Source organism: Trachinotus anak, unplaced genomic scaffold, assembly GCF_046630095.1.
Source record: "Trachinotus anak isolate AG129_WGS33_773 ecotype Australia unplaced genomic scaffold, CSIRO_AGI_Tana_v1 ptg000032l, whole genome shotgun sequence".
Taxonomy (NCBI): domain Eukaryota; kingdom Metazoa; phylum Chordata; class Actinopteri; order Carangiformes; family Carangidae; genus Trachinotus; species Trachinotus anak.
The window spans coordinates 12,866,335-12,889,356 of record NW_027273883.1 but is presented as its reverse complement, the minus strand read 5'-3'; the positions used below and the strand labels follow the sequence as shown (position 1 = coordinate 12,889,356).

The 23,022-nt window shown below is 43.1% G+C and overlaps 1 protein-coding gene across 2 annotated transcripts in view; it reads right to left on the bottom strand.

Annotated features, from left to right (window-relative positions):
* Positions 1-7,116: 7,116 nt before the first annotated feature.
* Positions 7,117-23,022, bottom strand: part of LOC139613505 (ephrin-A4) — a 33,581-nt gene continuing 17,675 nt past the window's right edge. Inside the window, exons 2-5 of one of the 2 annotated variants that reach the window (XM_071470202.1) lie at positions 19,365-19,663; positions 15,891-15,959; positions 9,822-9,848; positions 7,117-9,148 (exon numbers count right to left, since the gene is read on the bottom strand). In XM_071470202.1, the coding sequence (XP_071326303.1) occupies positions 9,051-9,148; positions 9,822-9,848; positions 15,891-15,959; positions 19,365-19,663 (493 nt within the window). In that variant the 3' untranslated portion in view covers positions 7,117-9,050. The remainder of the gene's footprint in view (positions 9,149-9,821; positions 9,849-15,890; positions 15,960-19,364; positions 19,664-23,022) is intronic. The other variant, XM_071470203.1, reaches the window with a different exon arrangement.

The following is a 23,022-nucleotide window of genomic DNA, read 5'->3' as shown; positions in this document are numbered from 1 at the left end:
TCTTTTTTCTATTGTCATGTTTCTATTTTAAGAGGAGTCTCGCATACAAATGGCAGCCTGCGGGGCTTTCAATATAGCTCTTGATTTATCTCATTCATGAATCCATTTGTCTTATTTCTAAATCCAATAAGACCGATCTGCCCAGAAAGACAGCCTCTATCAAAATGTATTAGTAAATAATGTGAAAAGGTTTTCTGTCAAGGTGAGAAAATCAGGTTTTAGAAACTTGGCGTGCAGCAGCATGGACAGACTACTGAAGGTCAACCAGCAGGCTCTTATTGATTCATCTGTGGCTCTCACTGAATATCCATAATTGCAGACCGCGGTGTGTTTAACTGAGCATCTCTGCAGCCTTTGCTTTGATGTTGTAGTTCTCTTTGCGCACCTCACGGGCGCGTTGTTCTCACGTTTTCCATTTAGCACCGGTGATTACAATAAATTACCTTCTCTGTTTCCAGACATGATTGAATCCATCGACCCCCCACCCCCCCCCCACCCCTCTCCCTCTCCCTCTCCCTCTCCCTTCCTCCTCGCCTGGAGATTAGTCAACGCCGCTCGGCGAGGATCGATACCGGCCGATCTAATAAAGCGGGTCGCTTACGAGGCCACCGCGGGGCTGCACACACTGTTACACCAGCAATTACCACCCCCAGCCCGCCCCCCCTCCCCTCCCTCACACCCCTTAACTTATCTGTCCGGGCTTCACGGCTTGCTTGATTTATTAATAATAACAATAATAAAAGAGGCAATGAACAGTGGCTTTATAATCACGGCAGAAATGTAATGGTGTGTGTGCTTTGCTGGTGGGATAAACACGCCGGGACATTGTGTGGAATGATGATATTTGTGTGGAAGAAAATGATTTTCCCATGATCTTACACTGTGTCTGAGGTTGGCTTCGTTATGTGGCTCAGACTTCTACTTGCAGGCTACATAAGGTGACTATTGAGTGAGTCAAGTCACCTCCACTAACTCAGTGGTGAAAAGTACATTTACTCAAGCACTGCACATCCTTCACTGGAGCATCTCTATTTACTTCTATTTCAGAGAGAGACACTGGACTTTTCAGTCCACTATTTATCTGACAGCTATATTTACAAGTTGCTTTTCAGTTTAAGATTTTATCTTAAAATCATACAATAAAATAAAATAAAATATTTTATGAAATGAAATGAAAGATTAAACCAGTTGTCTCCAACCATTTTGGCTTGTGAGCCCTTGGCCCCTTTCAGGTGTCGATAAATTGTTTGCAGTTTCATCAAAGAGTGATTTTCCCTTTAACTTCTCTAATGGTTTCATTTGAATCATTTAGACCCAAAGAGGTGAAATGATCCAATATTTCATGAAAAAGAAATGATAGAGAAAAATGTAGCAGAACGTTCTTTTTCTTGTATTCTGCCCTATTAATCATCTCAGGATCCCTCCGGCTGACCCGTAGGAAGAAACTCTATGGATGTAGAAAGTAGACTAGTTGAAACTTACTGCACCTCCACTGGCTACAACAGTAAAATGCTGCTTATACCTTGGAAGCCCTGGAGTATAACCATACAGTATTACCAACATAGTGATTTATCAGTGATAAGAACAATTTCTCTGTATGAACACTTTTACTTTTCATACTTTAGCTACATTTTCCTTATCATAATTCTACTTAAGCTTAAGTAAGGGTTTAAATGCTTGTAGTGGAGTATTTTTACACTGTCACCACAAGGATACCACGGTCACTAAATTAGTTTGGACATTTGTATGATATCCGTCTGAAGTTTATTACTTTGGTCCTTTGGTCACATTGTCTTCCACAGTTTCATCTTCATCCTCTTTCAGTTGTCACTCCATCATTCTCACTTGCCCGTTTCATCCTTCATGTCTGTTTTGGCTTCACTACTGTATCCACTGTAGTCATCACGCCACTTCCTTCCTCACTGTCTTTCCTGTGTCCTATAACTATACTTTTTGTTCTTATGAATTTTAAATTGATGTTTTGATTTTGAACTGAAGGACTGAGTGAGGAAAACATCCGATGTGACATAGTGGGGGGATATAGATACTGACTTTCAGGGGCCTAAAACTGACTGGACTAAAATACTTTTCTGTGTGTGTGGTCTTCGCCTGCATATTTATGAATATCTTTTTTTATTTCACACTACTCTGCTTTTGAAACTGGGTTTGTTTTTTTAAATCTACAAAACTGCAAACAAAACATTCTTGAAATTCTGATACAGCAACTTCTGTGTCTGTGAGACAAAGTGGAACAAGCAGGAGTAAAAAGTGGCTATTTTTCTCCCCCTCCCGTGCATATTTAAACTTAATTGGTTCTCCAAAGACGGATTTTGGTTTGGCTGGTGGAAGTAAGATCAGAGCAACCACTTAAGGTGATGTGAAGATAAGAATAAGTCGGGTGATCGGAGTTTACCCCCTGTGCATTAGGCTCATAATTCCTTGCTGCTCTCTCAATACACTCCAGCGTTTCTCTCCAAATCTCCCAGGTGGGACAGAGTTATACCCGAATCCACAGAGCTAACGGCGTGTGTGATATGGACTCAGCATGACTTAAGATCACACTTGGCGTGACTTTGTACAAAAACACGTGACAAGCTTTGATATCAGGGTGAACTATCCATTTCAGATGCTCGTAGATGTGAGCCTGCGATGCTTTTCTCTAAAGGAATATGTTCCTAATCCAATTCCTCAGCAGTTCCTGCAGTGTAAAACGAGACTTGAAGCAGCATGAGACAGCAATTCAGGCGATGTCCTAGGAGGGATGCTTAACACAGAGGATGAATAGACACTCCATTGTCAGAAAGCATCAGGAGAGAAGGGAGACCCTTGAGTCTATGCAAATTACCAACCCATCTGCATGTAAAGCCAACCGACCAGAACACGGAAAATAGGATGTTCGGTATCAAAGTGTCACACATTAAACGTGGATGAAAGTAAGAGAGTAAGAAAGGAAAAGGAAAGGGGGGGGGGGGGGGCCTCCTTTGCTTGCTGCCATGTGAAGTGTGACTGACTTAGCTCGTTTATGTCTGGTTTTGGTGTGTTCAAATAAAAGCCAGTCTAATAATCCTAAGTTTGTCACAGCTCGCAGTCCGGTACACAGCACCAAGACCCCCTGCTCGTACCCGCACACATGGGATGCATTCAGAAATGCCTTTCACACAGCAGGCTCGCTTTAATGTAAAAGGCCGGGGTCTGTGAAGCTTCAACCAGCATGCTGGAAACTGATGAGAAAGATTCAGCTGAGCTCAACTCAACTGGAGCTCATTTGCACTCAACAGCCATAACTTAAACATGGTGCAGGGTGTTAGAAAGATGAGAGATGTTTAACATTAGAAAGGCCCAGTCAAAGCATCTGATTCCTGTTTTTATAGATTAGGACTAGATTTTTAACATTCAGAAAGTCCCTCAGAAAGACTTTTCTGAGGGCAATTTTGTGCACAAATCAAGGTTAAATATTCAAAATCAGGCATGGAAATGGCATCTATCTATGTTTACCACCTTCAGATGACATCTTGTTGATCTTTTCAGTATCAAAACATGGTGCTCGAAATGTTTTTCGGAGTGTCGGAAATTGTAAGATGAATGGTTGTGAATGGGAAAGTGTTGTTGTGATGTTGGGCTATCATACTCTCTGAAAAGGTTGGCATATTAGCAGATATATCTGTTGACAAGCGCGCTTGCTTGAGCTAACATCAAAACAGCTAATGTGGGTGTTTAATCTGGTCCATCCATGTTTATCACTGTTTGTGTGACAGACTGGAAGTGCCTGCTTCTTGAGCATATAGCAGAGATAATTACACTGTTATTGACTATACTTGACACGTCTAAAGGATGTGGAAAAGAGTATGACATAAGCAGACCCGGTTAGTTTAGACTTTATTTAGCACCAACAAACTCTACTTACATCCGGAGAGCAAATAAAAGCCCTGACTATTTTTCATAACCTGGAAATTAAATAGCACACCAATTCATCAAGGCTAGAAAATTATTCAAAGATAATCCTCAGAGGCTTTTGCAACCCTCACACAAAAAATACATTGAGCAACAAATGAAAACTGGTGAGGAACCATGTATTTTGAATCCTTCTAACAGAACTCTTATTATAAACAATGCATTACATCATCTTATATACAGTATATGGTTCATAAAAAAAGCAATAGCATTCATAAAAACAGATTTCTCCAAAGCTGAGTGTGTTGTGATGTGGCGGCTTCAGTGAAGAGTTTGTATTATGCAAATGTGACACTCATCTTTTTCAAATTATTTTCTTTCTATAATTTTGGTCGTGCGGCTCCAGCTGTTTTAGTTAAAGGTAAAGGTGAATGGAGGTAAAGTGTGGTGTAATTATTGATCAGCTCTGAGGGCCATTGAAAATGCTCCTTAATTTGTCACTGCTAGCACAACTGAAGTGAAACCTCTCACAGTAATAAGGGAAGATATTCCTGGGTTGAATTTTGAGAGTCAAGGTCTCACTGTTATAACCCATTTCACAGATTCAGCATCTTAAGTCTGTTTTTTTTACCCTCCACTGTGTTAAGGGTCAAATATTCACCTTGGGAAATATAAACCACCTCCTATTTTAAAGTATTGAAAAAGTAGATGCAATAAGTGCAAGAGATGTCAAGTGACATTATGCTGATTGGTGGAGACTTTAACACAGTCCTTGATCCTGATCTTGTTAAGAGCTCTTTTTCAGGACTATATAATAAAGCACACAGAGCTGAGACACTACCCAGAGGAGTAAATAACACTTAATGCTACTTAGACATCTGCACCCAACAGCCAAACACTTTTCCTGTTCAGAGAGCTGCTGCTTCTCCACGCTGGAAGATGCAGTGTTTTACGTCCAGAGCTGTGAGATTAAGAGGTCAGTGTGTTTCAGACTGTGATCCATTCCCATTTCCTGATGCAAAAAGGTGTGTGGATGTTGGCAGATGTGGACAGTTACGGGCAGAAACGACAACTAAAGATTAGATTAGTTTAATTCAGTGTTACCACCCAATGGCCATCATTTACACTTATAGAGCCATTTGAGTGAAAACTTTCAGTAAAGAAGTCCTTCGACGACTCCATCAAAAATAAATACAGCACCTTAACAAGATGAAGATGGTTTAAAATAACAATTTTATGGTACAGTGGTTCATGACTGCATTATACTTTTCAAAATCCTACCTTGTTTTTGTACCTGATGAAGGCTTATAACAACAGGATGACTAAAGAAACAGCTTGGTCTTGTATCACTTCCCTGCCCAGAGGAGATAAAGTGCTTCTTTTTAGTGGATGCTATGATTTCAGTTAAACAATAACAAACCAACCTCCCAAAAAACCCCAGCAAAAACAATGAATTCAAAACCTTGAAACACATTTTTATCAGGGACCTTGTGGTCTTGTAATCTCGAGGCATTTATTCTCCAAAGTATTCTGAAGGACACTTCCTGCAGCAGGAGGGCCGTCTCACCTCACCTCAGTTAACCCTGGTCCTCCAACATGTGAAATACACGCTGGTCAGGACTCACAACCAGAATGTCGATGTTGATCGAGGTGTTGATTACATAGTGACAGACTGTTAGCTGTGAAAAACATTGTTCCAAAATTCAAGGAAAGGCTTGAGAAGCATGTGTTCGATGCATCTACTCTCTGTTGAACGCTGGAAAGAAAGAAGAAAACATGTTACTCTGCAGGAATTACACAAATGATGCTAAGGCTAAAAGGAAAATTAGCATTGTTTGTTTTTATTAATAGCCAGTGTTTTGTATTTCTGAAGATGTAATCAACACCAGCAATCTGAGCCTGAGATATTCAGCCGTGCCGCAATTAAATAAAGGCCAACTTGTGGCTACAGACCCTGCTGTGTTGAAATTTGATACAGTGTAATTACAGTGTAATTTGTGGAGATCTGCAGTATGGATATGCAATATGGATTTTTTTCTTTCTTGTCAGACAGACAGTTAAAAACTAAATTTGTCGCGCCTGAAATTGTTTACGATCACAGTCGTCCCAGAGAGCCTGGGAGGAAACTTTGACGTGGGATTTTCACGATTTTCCAAATTTAGATAACGTGGGTCCATAATTATGAAGTTTATTTTGGAGGGCGAGTTCAGCTCCAGCTTCCGTAGCCTACAACAGCACACAGGAGAATTGTTGCAAACATCAATGTTGTCAAGAACGAAAAATTTATGAAAATGTGAGAATTTTTTGGTATAATTGTTTGAGCATTTCCTGTCAGGAATCAAAGGTAAAAACATTAAAAACCTCTCTATCACACTGTTACATAAAGGCTTTAGTCTGTGCATGCTCTTGCTGAAGTAAACAGCCGTACAGTTTTAACACACACAAGATGGGAGTGGACTGCTGCTGCTTTTAACGTCCTTTCCGCTTTTACACCAATCTAAAAGTATCCCTCTCTTCCCGCTGATTTCAGTATGCTTACTTCATCATTCACAATGGAAAAAGAATGAAAACATGGACTCTGGAAATGTGTATGTGAAGGTCAAAATCAAAGCCAGTTCATAACAACATGCCTCAACAGTGACAAACATGTCATCAGAAGAGATCATAAACCATGAAATAGGAGCATTAGCCCTATTATCCAGGAAATTGCCTTTCTGGCTTCACAAGAGGCTCGACATTACAGCCTATATAAATGGAAATGCACTTACAGCTTATTTGGATGTACACTTCTATATTTAAAAACACAAAACAAAAACATCTCCTCTTTCTCTTTATTCAACCTCAGTCCTTGGTCTAGTGAAAATAAATACAGTGGCTACTTTAAGGTCGATGTATTGGCAATGATGCTTCTGGGTCTATTAATACTGGGAGTCTATTTGGTATCTGAGTCTTATCAGGCTTTGGCTGCACATAGATAAAAACTCAGCTCAATATTCCACTAGGCTACTCACATTACAATGGCCTCTAAGACCACAAGGTCATTTCAAGTCCCTGTAGTCTCCTTATCTCCATACTCCTGTGTCTTACACTGAATGTGTGTGTTCCACAAATAAAGCCATGTGCATATGTACGTGTGTGTGTGTGTGTGTGTTTGCTGTCACTGAGACCTGCGGTTGCATAAAACATCAATACATTCAAAAGTTAAATGACGATGGACTCAAAGTGTTTTAATGCAATCATATTTATTTTGTTGTCTTGCCACGTAAAAAAAGGCTCAGATTGCAGTTGGCTCTTCACAGAAGAAGCAACATTCTTCACTAAAATGTGAAAGCAGAACACATTATACACACACACACACACACACACACACACACACACACACACACACACACACACACACATAAGAAATCAAACACAAAATCCTAGTAGTACATGATTGTAAAATTCTACATCACTGAAATTATTTAACACATTTTCAAATATTGGTTTTATCGCCCATTTAGGAAATGAACATACACAACAACAACGATGGCATGACTGGTGTGATTTGTGAGAGAAATATATTAAGCGCTAACAATGTAGTTTTTTTTTTTTTTTTTGAGAATATATTTTACAATTAACCTGTATTAACCTGTATTTTCTGAGTTTAAGTCACTCAAATATTCTGGGGAAATAATTATGTAACCTTATAAATATATAAACTTCATTTCATTTCAATGAAAAATACACTCATACTGTATCTATAATTTAAATTTAAAAAAAAAAGGTAAATCAATAATTAATCCATTTTGATATTTATGTCTTAATCAATGACAGTCAATTTGTAATTTCTTAAAAAAAAACAAAACAAAACAAAACAAAAAAAAAAAAAACAATTTGGAAAAAAATGCAATAAATTCCAGCATTAAATCCTTTAACTTGGGAAACTACATTGTAGCAAAGCATATCGAAAATAAACCTGTAAATCCACATATATCCAGAATATAAAAGATGGTTTGTGAATGCAAAAAAAAAAGAATTTAGCTTAAATATCAAAGATCAGTTCTCACTAAATCATTAGATTATATAGTTAATATATCTCATTGTGCAGAATATATTAACTATACAGTAAAACCTAAAATCAAGGATCCTGCGTATAAAAGAACAACAAAAGGAGCAAAAAGCTTGTGTGCATATCTGTACACCTGGTACAGGAGCATCAACCACGCTGATGCTCTCTGTTTACCCATAAACCCTCCTGTTCTGCACTCTATTCTGAAGCAGACAGAGGGGTGGGGAGGCAGAACAACAGTGGGTCCAATCAGAGAGGAACAAACTTAGTCCCAGGTCCCATTGTTCCCATACACAACTAGAATCTAGTGTCCAGTTTCTGGGTTTATGGCCAACCCAGTCCAATTCCAGTCCAACCAGTTTAATCCCAGTAGGGGGCGCAGCAGCCTTGCCTGACTATTCCAGAATATTCCCCATTTCCTCCTGAAACACCTTTCTCCAAAAATCTACTTACTTATAAAGGTTTAACACATTTATGATACTCTGATGCAAACTCTGAGGTTAGAAAAGGAGTAAGTTATCTATGTCTGCCCATATACAGCATGTCAGAAAAGGAAAAAAAAGTCACCAGCTAGGTGACTGACCTCCACCCTGAGTCACTCAGTGCAGTAGTATGTGTTTATTTGGCCAATTTTCAACAGGAGGCAGGTTGTCAATAAGAAGCAAAAACTAGCTAAATAAGTAGAAAATGAGAAATGGGCTGAGAAACAAGTCAGAAAAGTTTGTTGGAACAAGTCCAGACAGACTCATTGTTCTCCTGGCAGAGGAGTGGGATATGACTAGGCCTAGCTCTATGTGTAATATTCTGCGCTACTACTTACACAACAGGTAGGAGAAGAAAATAACAAGAAATGAATCACTGTGATTCGGCGTGTCAGACCCTGAGTCACTGTGGCCCCGTTTTGGAGAAGACACCCGATTCTTTCTGGAATTTCACAGGTAAAAACAGCCACAAGGTAATATCTGTCATTTGCAATAGCTTAGCATAGATTGCATTGTGTCATTCACTGTCTGAGCATAGATTGCATTGTGTACTTGAACGTCTGAGTAATGACTCCTGGTTCCGCAGAGAACAGGAGCGAGGTCAGCGTTGGGGATGGATGAGGAAGTCAGGTGGTAGTCAGCAGGAGGAGGGCGAGGATGAGGATGAGGAGGAGTGGTAGTGAAGCTGTCCTCAGTGAGCACGCATTATTCTGCGGTGACGTTACTGAAAGAGAGTTGGAAACTTGTATGATATATATAGGACATGGCCAAAAGTATCTAGACAAGAGTTTCTTTTGATCTGGGGCTTGGCCAAAATCTTAATGCTATAGTGATATTTTTGACCTAACAGCAACAGGCTTGGGAAGAGTCTTCATTTTCTAATTTCTTCTTTGTAATAACCTCATGGGCCTGCACAGAGCGCTGACCTTGACCCTCTCCAACACGCTGACTGCGTTCGGACTGCTGGCTGACCACACTGATGCTCTTGTGCCTGAACGGGATCAAAATTCCCTGCAGCTAGCTCCCAAACTCTTGTAGAAAAACTTCCCAGAAGAGCGGAGGCTGTTATGGCAGCGCAGCAGCCATCTCTTGCCATAGCTTTGGCAAGAGATGTTCAAGAAACATGTGTGGGTGTAATGAGTGGGTGTCCACACTCTGGGTGTATGTTCTTGCCTCTCATTTTCACCTTCTTTATACATATAATGCTGCATATTCATGCTCTTGCAACAACTTCTGTAGCCAGTTAATGAAATAAAGCTCATTTGAAGTTGAGAGAAAATGAGAAGAGGCACAGAGATGAGAAATTTAAACTATAATCAAAGATATGTCACCACGCAGACCTGGTATAAAGATTCTTAAGATTAAGAATACATTGCGTTTTAAATTTTGCATCTCACCTTGTATTTGTTTTGAACCCTCTGATGCTGGAATAGGAGAGAGGAGAGAGAAGATTCAGATAAAGTTGAGGCAAAGAAAGAAACAAGTTGCTGATTAGTCATTTTTGCATGCTTAACTTTCTCAATAAAGCTGCTGCTTTGTGGAACAAAAGGAGCAAGAAACAGACAAACGACCAGGGGAAGGTATTTACCATTACTCAAAGCCTAACGCCATGAAAAATGAGTACTGACTGGCTGTGCAACCCTAAATATGTCCCCTATGCAAATTCTCTTAAAGGTCGGATAAAAAAAGAGCTTGAGAAGCATGGCAACAGGAAAAGATAGTGTTATGTAAATTAGGAAGCGTAAGAATGATCGAGATTATACAGAGGGGATACAGGAAATGAAAAAGAAAGGGGTGGAAAAAAAACACAAGAAAATTCAAAATGACAGAGCGAAACCGAGAAGTGGACAGAAGATGAAAGGAAAAGCAGTGGAGACTCGAGTGAGAAAGTACGGTGAAAAAAAGAAGGTTGGAAAGATTGAAACAAGGTCAGACAGAGAGAAAAGGGAGGGAGAGAAAGAGACGGGATAGGGGGGTGTTTGTGTCTGGGCGTCACTCTCTCAGCAGGGGGCGGACTAAAAGGAAATAATGGAGGGAAGGATAGAGGGATGGTAGGATGGAGGGATAGAGATGGGTGGTAGAGAGCTGGAGAGAAAGAGGAAAAGGACAAAAACACACAGGTGTAGTGAGACTATAAAGCGGAAACGGTTAAACCTCCTCAGAAAGAAGAGGCGCCAGGTAACATCAGTGAGAGAGGACCGAGGGGTCAGGAAACAGGGATGAGGCTGCACAATTGCACCTGTTATTAAATCGATCTGCAGCCTCGAGCCCACCTCTGACACGGCAACCCCAGTGACTCGCACCAACAACGCCAGCGTGCACCTGCACACGCGCGTGCGTTGATGTCACCAGGAAAACGACCACCTATCCGCATCCCATAGCAATTGACTGAGATTATGAGAGAGGAAACAGGACACTCCAAACTCATCTGTTACAGTAAAGTCACACACACACACACACACACACACACACACACACACACACACACACACACACACACACAGAAAGGATTTATTAAATGAGGGCTTAGCAGAGAAACACAGTGTTTGTCTGTAATATCCGACTTGTACCTACAGGTCTCTGCAACAACATGTCGCTCCGACAACACATGAGCCACTAAATTACTCCCAGGTTCTGTGCTACTAACGACCATCTAGGGGTTAACGAAGCATTAAATAGCCCGCTGGGTCTGGGCCTCTCGCTGGACGGGTGTGTGTGTGTGTGTCTACGTGAGAAAATCAAAATCAAACCCCAAAAAAATAATATTCAAACATGTCATGGTTTATATAAAATAAAACTAAATATCACATCCATGGCTCAAATTAATTTTTAATTAAAAATGTATTTCTGCGATTGAGCCATATTTTAATGTAATTTAATGACTAAAAATATTTATTAATTAGCCGTCCTCCACAAGTTCGACTTCTGTTCATAAAGCAGCATAAAAAGTGTTATTTTTGCACTTCATGCAAACATTTTTAAATCAATTATCGAAATTAACAAAAAAAAAAAAAAAAGATTTAGAGCATGAACAAAAAACAAAAAAACAAAAACAAAAAAAGGCAAACTTTACGGTGTTTAAGATTGTGGACATTTTTGAAGCAGCCAACGTTTATCGTGGTAGTTGTAAAAAAGTATATGTATAAATATGTTTTTAAATCAGACTTATATACCGGGCTCGGGGTAAACTGTACTGTACACTATCAGTTAGCGTGTGTGTTGCCACAGCGCGGTTCAAAACTAAAACGTGCTCTTGTTAAATGCCTTGTGTTTACCCGACTGTGTGTGATATGTGTGTTTTGATCTGGCTTTAATCACATCATTTGGCTGAAAAAAACCCCCCCCAAAAAAACTGAGCACTGAGGACAGGCGATTATGTCAACATCTTAATTTTGGTCATGGCGAGCTCCGCCACAAAATGGCGTCCATGGTGGCGTGACTGCAAGAACAGTGTCTTCCCTGCACTGCAGTCAGAAACATGCAGCGTGTGTAACTGTACATGCACAACCATGGTTAAGAGTGTGTGTGTGCGTGCGTGCGTGCGTATGTGTGTGTGTGTGTGTCTCCAGTCGGCAGAACGCCCCACTGCAGAGACAGACACTGTTCCACCATCCCACCTCTTCCCTCATTCCGCCATTTTACACACGCAGGAGCTAATGCTAACCCACCCTGACTGTTAACACGTCACTAAAAGCGAAAAATGAAACAAAATTTGCGAAAAAGAGAAAAAAAAACAGCGAATGAGAGCGCAAATCGATGAAAGTGGTTCATGTCAAATTTTGAGTGATTTTGAGTTCGGGAGCCGAGAAAGCTCGACTGGGCAAGCGGTGTGTGTGTGTGTGTGTGTGTGTATTCGAGTTTTGTCCTTGTGTGTATCGAGTTCAGAGGGTACAAAGGTATTTGGGCGAGAGTGGAGGGGGTAAAGCAGGGCAGCGATGTAAGAAACGTCTAAAAAAAAAAAAATGGCAGGAAAAAAAGGGGAAAGAAAGTGGGGAAAATAGTGAAGTGAAATGAATGCAATAGACCACTCACAGCGGGGGAACTACGGAAAAAAAAGGGAAGAGAGACGGAGAGAGAAAGGGAATCAATTAGAGAGAGAGGGAAGTTGGTCTATAATGGATTCTCGCAGTAGGACGGCTGAAAAAGAGAAAGGCAGGAAGGCAGAGCGACAAGGAGAACAGGAGAGATAAACACAACAGGAGGAGTTTTAAGAAGAACTTAAAAAAAAAAGGTAAGTATGGAGTGAGAGGCGAAGCGAGCTGGTGAAAGATGCAATAGAGGGCTGCAGGGCGCCGGAGATTTCACATGACACCAGTCTGCCGATGCCGATTCACAGCCTTGTTTTCTGATGCAACACAGGCTCAAGCACCTTTCAGCAGAGCCGCCGTCTCTGGTCTCGTGATTCGTGGCAGCGTTGTGCTCAAATAAACATCACATCACCACACACATCACCGTGCCCAAAAAACACAACCAACACCTCAGTAACCAAAAACAAAACATGCTTTACAATACAATACCAGCATCAACCAGGAGGGGAAAACAAGAGACATCAGTGAGAGGCGCACGCACACACACGCACGCATGCACGCACGCACACACACACACACACACACACACACACACACACACACACACACACACACACACACACACACACACAGGATGTCATTAGGAGCCTCCTGCGTCACTGAATCTGTGCTGCCTGGTTTGTTGTGTTCTTGGGTTAAATTAAGACGATAAACACACACATTCACACACTGGAGAGGGGACCGAGGGACCGGCGACTGGTAGCTGACCTTGGAGCAATGACAGCGTACCTGACGGACCCTCTCACTGTCACCACTCTGTCCTTCAGACCAGTGTGAGGCAGGTGCGTGTGTGTGTGTGTGTGTGTGTGTGTGTGTGTGTGTGTGTGTGTGTGTGTGTGCGCGCTCGCTGATAATGAATTCAAACAGCCACAACAGGGCATCCCCACATGGAACTACCTTTTAATCACATGAGCTTCTTTCTGGGGAAAAAACTAAAAGTTTGGGGAGTTGGGGAGAGAAGAAGGGAGGGAGGGGCACGGTTTGAAGTTTAGATAAGAGACGGGATATAGCTGAAGGACGAGAGCTGCCATCACCGAGGGCCCCACACACACACACACACACACACACGCGCACACACACGCACACACACGCACACACACACACTCTCTCACAGAGTACACAGACATGGTGCGTCCTGCTGCCACGGTACCTGTCAGATAAAAGGGAACCTGAGCAGGAAGGAGCCAGGGAGTATGTGAGGTGTTACCACAGGGAACAAAACAACAACAGCTGTGGTAAACCGCCACTAATGGACAGTCAGGGAGAGAGAGAGAGAGACCCTCCAACTCTCCTTCATCTCCTCTCTCATCCATCTCATCTGCTCTCCTCTCTCCGGCCTCATGTGTTCTCATCCCAACGCGCTCACCGCACAGCTTGTGCACGGCAGAGATGGAGCGGAGAAACAGGGAGAGGGGAGTCGGCGAATAACTGTAAAACTGATATGGAGATACAACAAAGAGATAGAGAAGACACTGGAAAGGTGGTGGGGGGGGGGGGGGGGGGGGGGGGGGGTGGAGGCGGAGTCAAAGGGGGAGGGAGGAGGAAGTGTAAGAGACTGCCATGGATGGTGCCTAGATTAGTTTTGCTCCAGTAGTGAAAGATCATAAAAAATGAGGAAGGGAGGAGAGAGCTGAGGAGACAGAGAGAAGGGGAGGATTAGTGCCACTTCAGGAATGACAGAAGAGTAGAAAGAAAGAGCGGGAGGCTGGAGTGGAGGGGGGAGTAAAAGACAAGGAGAGGGAGATCCTGAAATTTAGTTGGGATTAGTTGTGGTGAAGGGACAGGATGAGAAGGAGGGAAGAGAGACAAAAAGTGAGGAACAGAAACAGTAGATGGAAGTATGTGCATCTTTGCCGGTCGACATCTCTTTAATGTAAAGGGTTTTAACAGTACAGTCAAGTGTGTGTGTGTGTGTGTGTGTGTGTGTGTGTTTGTGTGTGTTTGTGTGTGTGCACGTGTGTGTGCATGCATAATCCAGGTGATTTCAAATATTTTGATTAATTCTGGCTCAGATAGGCAGATCTGGGAATACTGTCAGAAGGTCAAGACTACATTAGCATTTTCTCACTGAACAGCTATCTGTGGTATTTCTAATTAATGACAGCAGGATAATTAACACATGAAAAAAGTCATCAGCCTTCACTCTGGTAATAACGCAGCAAATTACTCCCCGTCTCGCGCCGGAACAGTGATGGCATTTAAGAATTCATTTGAGACGGACAGGACTCTTTTTATTCCGGCTTTTAATATGTTTTTTCCCCTTTATGCTAAACTGATACAAATGTAATTATGGTGGCAGGATTGGGAGATATTTGCTGGATGACATGTAAGGAATGTAGTGAATGCTTCTCATGCACACATGCAGAAACACACAAAACCTGCAACCAGTTCCCCTGGAAGAGGTGTGTACCAGTTCAGGCTGGGACAGCACGACAAGCCCCCCGCAGATAGCACTGGGATGGGAACTGGGACAGACGTCTCAGACACGCACATACCCACACACAGACACACACACGCGCGCACACACACACTTGCACAAATTAAACCACCAGAGAACACACGCAAAGCCCCATAGATGCATGCAGGAGTGCACAAAAACACAAAGTGCACAGACACAAAACTGGTCATACACATAGACATTCTCTCTCTCTCTCTCTCTCTCTCTCTCTCTCTCTCTCTCTCTCTCTCTCTCTCTCTCTCTCTCTCTCTCTCTCTCTCTCTCTCTCTCTCTCTCTCTCTCTCTCTCTCTCTCTCTCTCTCTCTCTCTCTCTCTCTCTCTCTCTCTCTCTCTCTCTCTCTCTCTCTCTCTCTCTCTCTCTCTCACCACACACACACCAACAACTGTACAGGGATTCCCACAGTGACTGGGCAACATTCCCAACCGGAATGGGCAGCTCACTGGACTGGAAGACTAACGTTACTCCAGGCGGGGCTCTGGATTAGATCAACTCTGGGAATTTCACACTGGGACAGAGTGATGGAGAGTGGGAGACTGAGGATGACAAGGAGGCAGAAAAAAAAAAAAAAAAAAAAAAAAAAAGAGAATGGGTGGGAGCAGAAGAGAGATGTGCTTTAGAGGGACGTAATGCTTAATAAATAAACCCTTGATCCAAGGTTTAAAAGCCAATGTGGACAGAAGAGTGGAGTTCGTGTAGTTTGTAGACTCATCTTAATGCAAAAAAACAGAAAATTAGAGCATCACAGTTAGTGACAAAGAGAGAAAGGGAAACAGAGGGAATAGTAGTGGGATAAATAGCACCCTAAACATCATGCTATTCAGCCCTGATAGCAGAGAAGCGAGAGGCACAGAGAGGAGTCTCTTGGTGTACAAAGCGGAAGCATGAAAGGAAGAACAGATGAAAAGAGGAGTGTACTCACTGGGCTCACAGCACACGGTGACACGCAACTTCATACATGGCAGAAGAGGGCCTTCATCTGTGGGTAGAGCTAGAAAGAACAAGAAGGGGGAGATGTAAATAGGCAGCTTGTTTCTTAAACCCAATAAACAGTTAGTAGTCAAAATGCTAACGTATCAAATAGAGAGAGAAATTTGAACTCGCTGAATAAAATCCTTCCGTCAAATCTACTCTTTGAGAACTCTCCTGCCCACTTGAAGAGTTCTTATGATAAGCAGAACAACAAAGCTGCTCCACCATATCAATACCTCATGATATCAGTTTAAAGAATTACACCATCTCCCTGTGTCACAGAGACTAGCACACATCTCACTTATCTGCACAACTAAATAAAAACAATAAAATAAACTACGGAGAGTGCGGCCGTAAAAGAAGGCAATAGCTCCGATATCAATTCTGATTATAGCCCATGTGGGAAAACGGGCAAACATCAGCTGTATTACCTGTCAGTTTAGCATCGCTTTTACAAAACAAATCTGTCTGGAAACTGCAGTTAAAGGGCTTTATATCTGAATAATTCACAAACAGCTGCTAACTCAACAGGGACCCACCGCACAAGCTGAGTATATGATGGCTAACACTCTGTCTCACTTTGTATCCATAATACCAGTGGATATGCTACAGCACATCATAACAGTGGCATCTACACGCACACAGACGGAACGCAAGAAAATGAAGAAAGCTTCATCATCATCATTGCTTTCTCAAGATGTCCAGCATATTGCATTCAGAAAAAAAAAAAAAAAAACCCACTCCAAATCAATGACAACACCTGCAACTTGTATGCAACACAACAGCAGTAAGTTATATTACAAGGAATTTGTGATGAAAACGCCCGCACACTTGATTTACTGAAGCTGACCGCTCATCAACGATGATAAAAAGTGAGCTGATGAATTCATTGTTTTAGTTTGGAGAAACAAACCTTCGCAGGAGAAGCACAGGCATTAACATGATCAGTGGCTCCGTTCTATTCAAGTGTCCCCGTGAACCATCACAGTGTGACAGTGAGTGAGCATGAACAATGCAAGGACTCTGAAACCGAAGCAGCTGAATGGAATTAAACCATCGTTCATTTCATTATTTACACCTGTGCTTTTCCTACTGTGACATGTCAAAATATCTTCTGTGGAAAAAGGAAAAAAAAAAATCACTCCCTCGTTCACTCATTCATTTATTGCTCCCTATATAATTGACAATCAGTAGTTTACTGTGTACTGAGCAGTAAATTAAGACTTCAAACACTAGCCTACCAACTGTCGTCACTGTGAGGTGTAGTGTCACGTAACAGTAATGTGTGGATTGTGGGGTTGTTGGCAGAAAGTAGTGTACATACAACACTTTTTGTTCCACTGTGAAGCTCTTGAGGACACTACATAGTAGATTTACATGCTCAGAGTCCAGAGTCTCAAATAGGGAACGATTTAGCTCTATTCCTATTTTAAAAGTGATATTGGCTATACACCTAGCATGAGCCTTGGGTTAATTAATAATTTTAGTGTCCTCTGGAGACTGTTACCGTGTTGTATGTGCCTTGCTGTATTTCTGTATTTGTTGTGTTTTCCCATGTTGACTGCATTAGTGTTGACACTGTCAAATCAGTGGACGTTTTTCTTTATTCGTCTGTGTTTTACTTATTTCCAGCATTTTTAAATGCAATGCATATATTGTCAACGATGGTTTGTTAATTTGCTTGTGTGTTGCAAAGTCGTAATTGAGTTCTCTTTGTTACCATTACTATGCCCTCGCAAATGGTCCAATGTTTTGAGCAGCTGACTATCAGAGGATGTCAAGGTGTTTCCTGTTTGTGGAGATCCAGACATGGAGAACCAGTGGGCGTTGGTCAGCAGCCCGGGCAGTGGGACAGAGACCATGAGACAGTGGATTGTCGGTGTCATAGTCTGTGGGAGCCGGAGAGAGGAGCTGAGCCCAGCTCAGTCTGAGCCAACTAATGCCATTAGTGTTTCTAATACTATTGTACTGTTCTCCCAGGCTAATGCCATTATACTGTCTCCAGTGCTGCGGGCGCATTCAGCACACAAACCCCAGAGCCAGACATTTGGACCAACTTTACGCCTTATCTTTGATGTGGACAAAACACACACAATCGCTCTGTGCCCGATGTGGCCCACCCGAGGGGGGGGGGTGTCCATTGTTGCTTTTCTGTGAACTGGCCTGAGCAACTACAATAGCCCAGTGTGTGTGTGAGTGTACATATATGTATGTGTGTGTTAGCGTGTGTGTGTGGAACCACGCTCTCATGCCCTCACAATGCTCCATTGTCCCTCAGACCGCAACAGTAATTTATGTAAAGATTCTTTCTCTCCCTTCGTCTCATCCATCCCTTTTCTCCATCGCTTTTGTTGCTCTCCCTTTTCTTTCTCCAGTGTGGATTCCACTCATCTGGCCTCGCTCGTCCCTCCCCCCCTCCCTTCCTGTACTGTCAGACTGTGTCCATCTCTTGCTCTTTCTCTCCCTCTGTCACTCCTCCACGCTTCTCTACCTCCGTCTGCTTCTCTGCTTGCCTTTATTTCTCCTTCACTGTCGTCATGTATTGATCTCCATTTCTTCCTCCTACACTTTGCAGTCCCTCTGTCTCTTTGTTGTCAACCTTCCATACGATGCATTCACTTGACTCTTTTCATTCTCTGCCTTGTTTCATGTCCTCCCCCTCTTGGTTGGACTGACACCAGAAGTTGTAAAAAGTGAGAAAAAAAAATGTCTTCTGATTTTACAGCCACTAAGCCATCTTCTGTCTCTCTCCCTCCCTTTTCTCCCACCAGTGGTTTGAGATAAATGAGCGAGGAGAGCGGAGCACAGGAGGGTGCACTGAAGAAAGAGGAAACCATCACTAACATTGTGTGACAGCCTGCAGTTTTAAGAAAACATCATTTTAATGTCACTCAGTCTGAATTAAGGAAAACATTAATGCCATATGCTGCTGTTTGCCAACACTCAAGGCCTCATAAAAAACACATTGGCTAAAGATACTTCATCCCATATAAGTGCAGGGCTGCCTGGTCGCACATTTCCTCCAACACAGGTGTCTTTGCACAGGCTGATGAACTGAAACATCAAATATTTACATATCTTTTCTCTTTTTACTCAGCTGCAAGTGTACGGAGCCCGGAATCATGATTTCAATAAAAAAAAAAGAAAATAACAGTGGTAATGCACTTTGCACATTTTTAGCCATGACCACACAAGGCCTCATGACCAGGAAGTAGAGTGGGTTGTCCCCTAATCACAAGGTTGGTGGTTTGATCCCCAGATACTGAACCCCTGAATTAAAAACTGTACAACAACTAGTGACCCTAAATGACAGACACACAGACAGACAGACACACACACACACACACACACACACACACACACACACACACACACACACACACACACACACACACACACACACACACACACACCTTCTACTTACAGCTGTAGTAGTAGTGGTGCCCTGGCAAAAACTCAAACCCCAGCGAGAAGGGTGTGAACCTTTGGATCTTCTCAGAGAAGCGCACTGGTCCAAATGGAGCGTAGGGGGTGTTACACTCCCATCTCTTGATTGCCCCCCTGGTCTCCACACAGCCCTGGAACGATGCCTCTCCCACCAGGTAGAGGGCAAGCGTCTCCGGCTGCCCGGAGCCCACGGTTTCCTTGTTGGGGAAGTGGGGGCAGTAGATGTCCAGGTAGTCATTCAGATTCACCTGGATGGACATATCTCCTGCTGTTAACCTGGAAGATAGAATGACAACAGCATTAATATTTCACACAACGATTACATCCAGTAATGCATGAGTGAAGGGGAAAGAGAGGTGGTGATTAAACACAGACAGACGGAGGAAGGAAGAAGACAGATGACAAGTATTCCATAATTCCTTTGTGCCTGGAGGAATGTGGATCGTCCTTCAATATTACACCTAACATTTACATAGGCTGATAAAGTCTAAAACATGTTTTGGGATTTGATATATCACATTGATACAACTTCATTTCCTTTCCAGACCAGCAAGGGAGCAGTGTTGAGCGACAAAGCCAGAGAACAACAAATCCTCGTATGCTAATGAAGACCACTGAGGGGAGTTCAGTGTAAAATAAACTTGACTCCCTTTGCTTTTCACTCTCCTACTACACAGATATGGCGAGTCCAGACTGGGGCAGACGTGCATGTGCATGCACAACCATGTCTTCACTCAAGGTTGATTGGCTTTAGGCATAACAACAACTCTGGACAAGACTGCATCATTAGAACAGAAGAGCTGCATAATGTATGCTCCTTTAGACTGCCGATTCTGACTTCCTGTCAGCTTCAGTATAAAGAGCTATCCGTGTACAAACTAATATGGAGAAAGAGAGCATGAGAGAAAAACTGAGGCAAGCACATGTAGGACAAAGTTAGAGAGGTAAATTTAACATGACAGAATCTTAAGACTAAGATCACAACAGCATGACAAGACAAAGCAGGAGACAAGGAATGAGGAGAGAAATTTGTGACAAAAGGAGGGAACGGATGTGAGTGATGGAGTGACATTAGACGGGGGCCCGGAGAAAGACAGAAGGAGGCTGATGAAAAGAGTCGAAGAAGAGTTGAAGAAGAAAGGTGGAACAAAAAAAAAAGAATAAAGAGGCCAAAGGAGGAGAAAAGTTGGATGAACAGGTGGAAAATATAGAGAAGTGAAAAAGAAAAGAAATAAAGTGTTTTAATTAGTGACCCCAGAGAGTCTGAGTGCAGACACACAGAGAGCGGAACAACGGAGTGGAGGAAGAGAGGAGACAGACTTTAATTGGTCTCCTCTTCGCATGGAGTGCAGGAGAAAACAATGAGGGGCAGAATGTGGCTTGGGCAGAAGGTTCAGGTCTGTCAGTGGGAGTCTTTATAGAGGGGTGACAGAGCGGAGGAGAGAGGAAGGGAGTGCTGGGAGTCAGTGAAGGGGAACATGGGAGGGAAAAGGAGCGTGCAATCGGGAGGGGGAGTCGGTGGCGGCGGCGGTGTTGGACGGCGGAGTTAAGTGGGCGGACAGAGAAGAGACCAAAGGAATAAATGGGAGGACCAGAGGAGTGGATGTGGAGGAGGAGACAGAGGTGATGAAAACCGAAATGAAACAGAAAGACATGAATGGAAGCAGAAGACTTGAGGTGGGCCTGCAAATCTGCAGAGGGTTTCGAAGATGGATGGAACAATGAGAGGTGAAATGACAAGAGACCGTCGCAGAGGAGGAGGCAATATGGCATGACTAAAAAACTGAAACAGAAATCCGTGTTCTCTGTTAACACCTGAATGTGGGCGTGACGGTGTGTATTTCTGGGGGAGATAATGGAGCGAAAAGAGAAGTGTGTGTTTGTATTTGTGTTCAATACGGATGCAGGTGAGAACCTGGAGGCAGGTCTCACCAACGCTGCTTCCTGCTCAATAGGTAGCGCACAGAATTGGCAATCTATCAACTGGACAGGACACAATCGATCAGGATCCCTCGCTCAGGACACACACGCACTCCCCTGATCAATATCCCCCCTGTGAATGTGTGTGTGGCCACGGCCGATAGCTCTATTACCTGTGTGCACTAATTACAGCCGTACAAAGTCACTCAATTGTTTGGTTAAGAGAACACAAGCGCACATAACTGTAAGAACACACACACACACACACACACACACACACACACACACACACACACACACACACACACACACACATGCCAGTCCATTTACTCTTCCTACTACCTGTGGTGCTTTCTGAGGCAGAGAAATGTTTACTTAGGTGCACCAGCTGTGGAAGTGTGTGTGTGCGAGTGTGTGCGTGTACGTGAATGTGTATGTAATAACAGATGTGTGCTGTGTCAACATGCTGCACCCCCTGCTATACATGTCAGTCACCTCAAGCTTCTTCTGCACGGCTCAGGTCCCGTTTCCACCACCCAACCCCCAATCTGCATTCCTCCTCACTCTCTTCTTCCCCCACTTTGGATGACACGCATTCATACCCTCAATCTATTTCTTTAGAGGCTTCGTCTCCTCCATGTTCTCCCTCCTATTTCTGACTCCTCTCTATCCTACATTACCCCTCCAACCCCTTTTCCTCCCACAAGCCTCCACCATCAGTCTGTGCCGTATGCATGCCAGCAATTACAGAGGCAGTGTGCTCTACTGATGTCAAACTGTCAGCCCTCTCTCTCTCTCTCCTCTTCCCTTCCTTCCTCCCTTTTCCTTCTCTCTGGCCCTGGTAGGCCTGGGTACGCCCTAATTACACTTAGCATCCTCCCCTCCTGCCAGCCACCATGCAACAGAGTGGTGACAGCACAAGGGCATCGTGGGAGCACAGAGGAGCTGTGGGTGTCAAAGAACAGAGTGCTGGAGTAGCCTATCAGTGGGAGAATCCTCTGGAAGCAGAGCAGAGGATTGGTCAAAGACACAGAACAGCGCGCGCGCACACACACACACACACACACACACACACACACACACACACACACACACACACACACACACACACACACACACACACACACGTGCATTTAAGCACATGTGGGCGTGAATACACACACAAACACATGTTCACACACACCAGGACATGAAAGTACTTCAGGAGAATAAAACATGCTCTACCCCTCATGCCAGAGGGTGATCAGCGACACCCTTGTGAGGGCTGGTGCAAGCTCTCGGTTGATAAAGAAAAATCTGACTGAGGAGCCAAATCAAAAATAGCATGCGGGGCTCTTCTGTGGAAAACTTGAAAAGGCCAGCGTTTTCTCTTTTTATAATTACAGGAAATCACATTCAAGATTCAAAAATTGAACATAACTGAATAATGACCGAAACCCTCCCAATGTCCATGTAAATGTACATGCACAAAGACGCATATATAAGTGTAAGTGTCTGTGTATGTGAGTGTGTGCGCGCAGTTATAATGAAATGCAGGGGGTTGACTGTGGCAGAGACCTTTGATCCTTTAATATGAGAGAATAATTAAAGGACCAACAATCCCACAACACGGCCTCAGGAATACAGAGCAGATACTCGATCACGCACAGCAGCTGCATACTATGCGTTCTGAATACCCTGAACGCAAGTACTACACACAAACATGGGGGATAAAA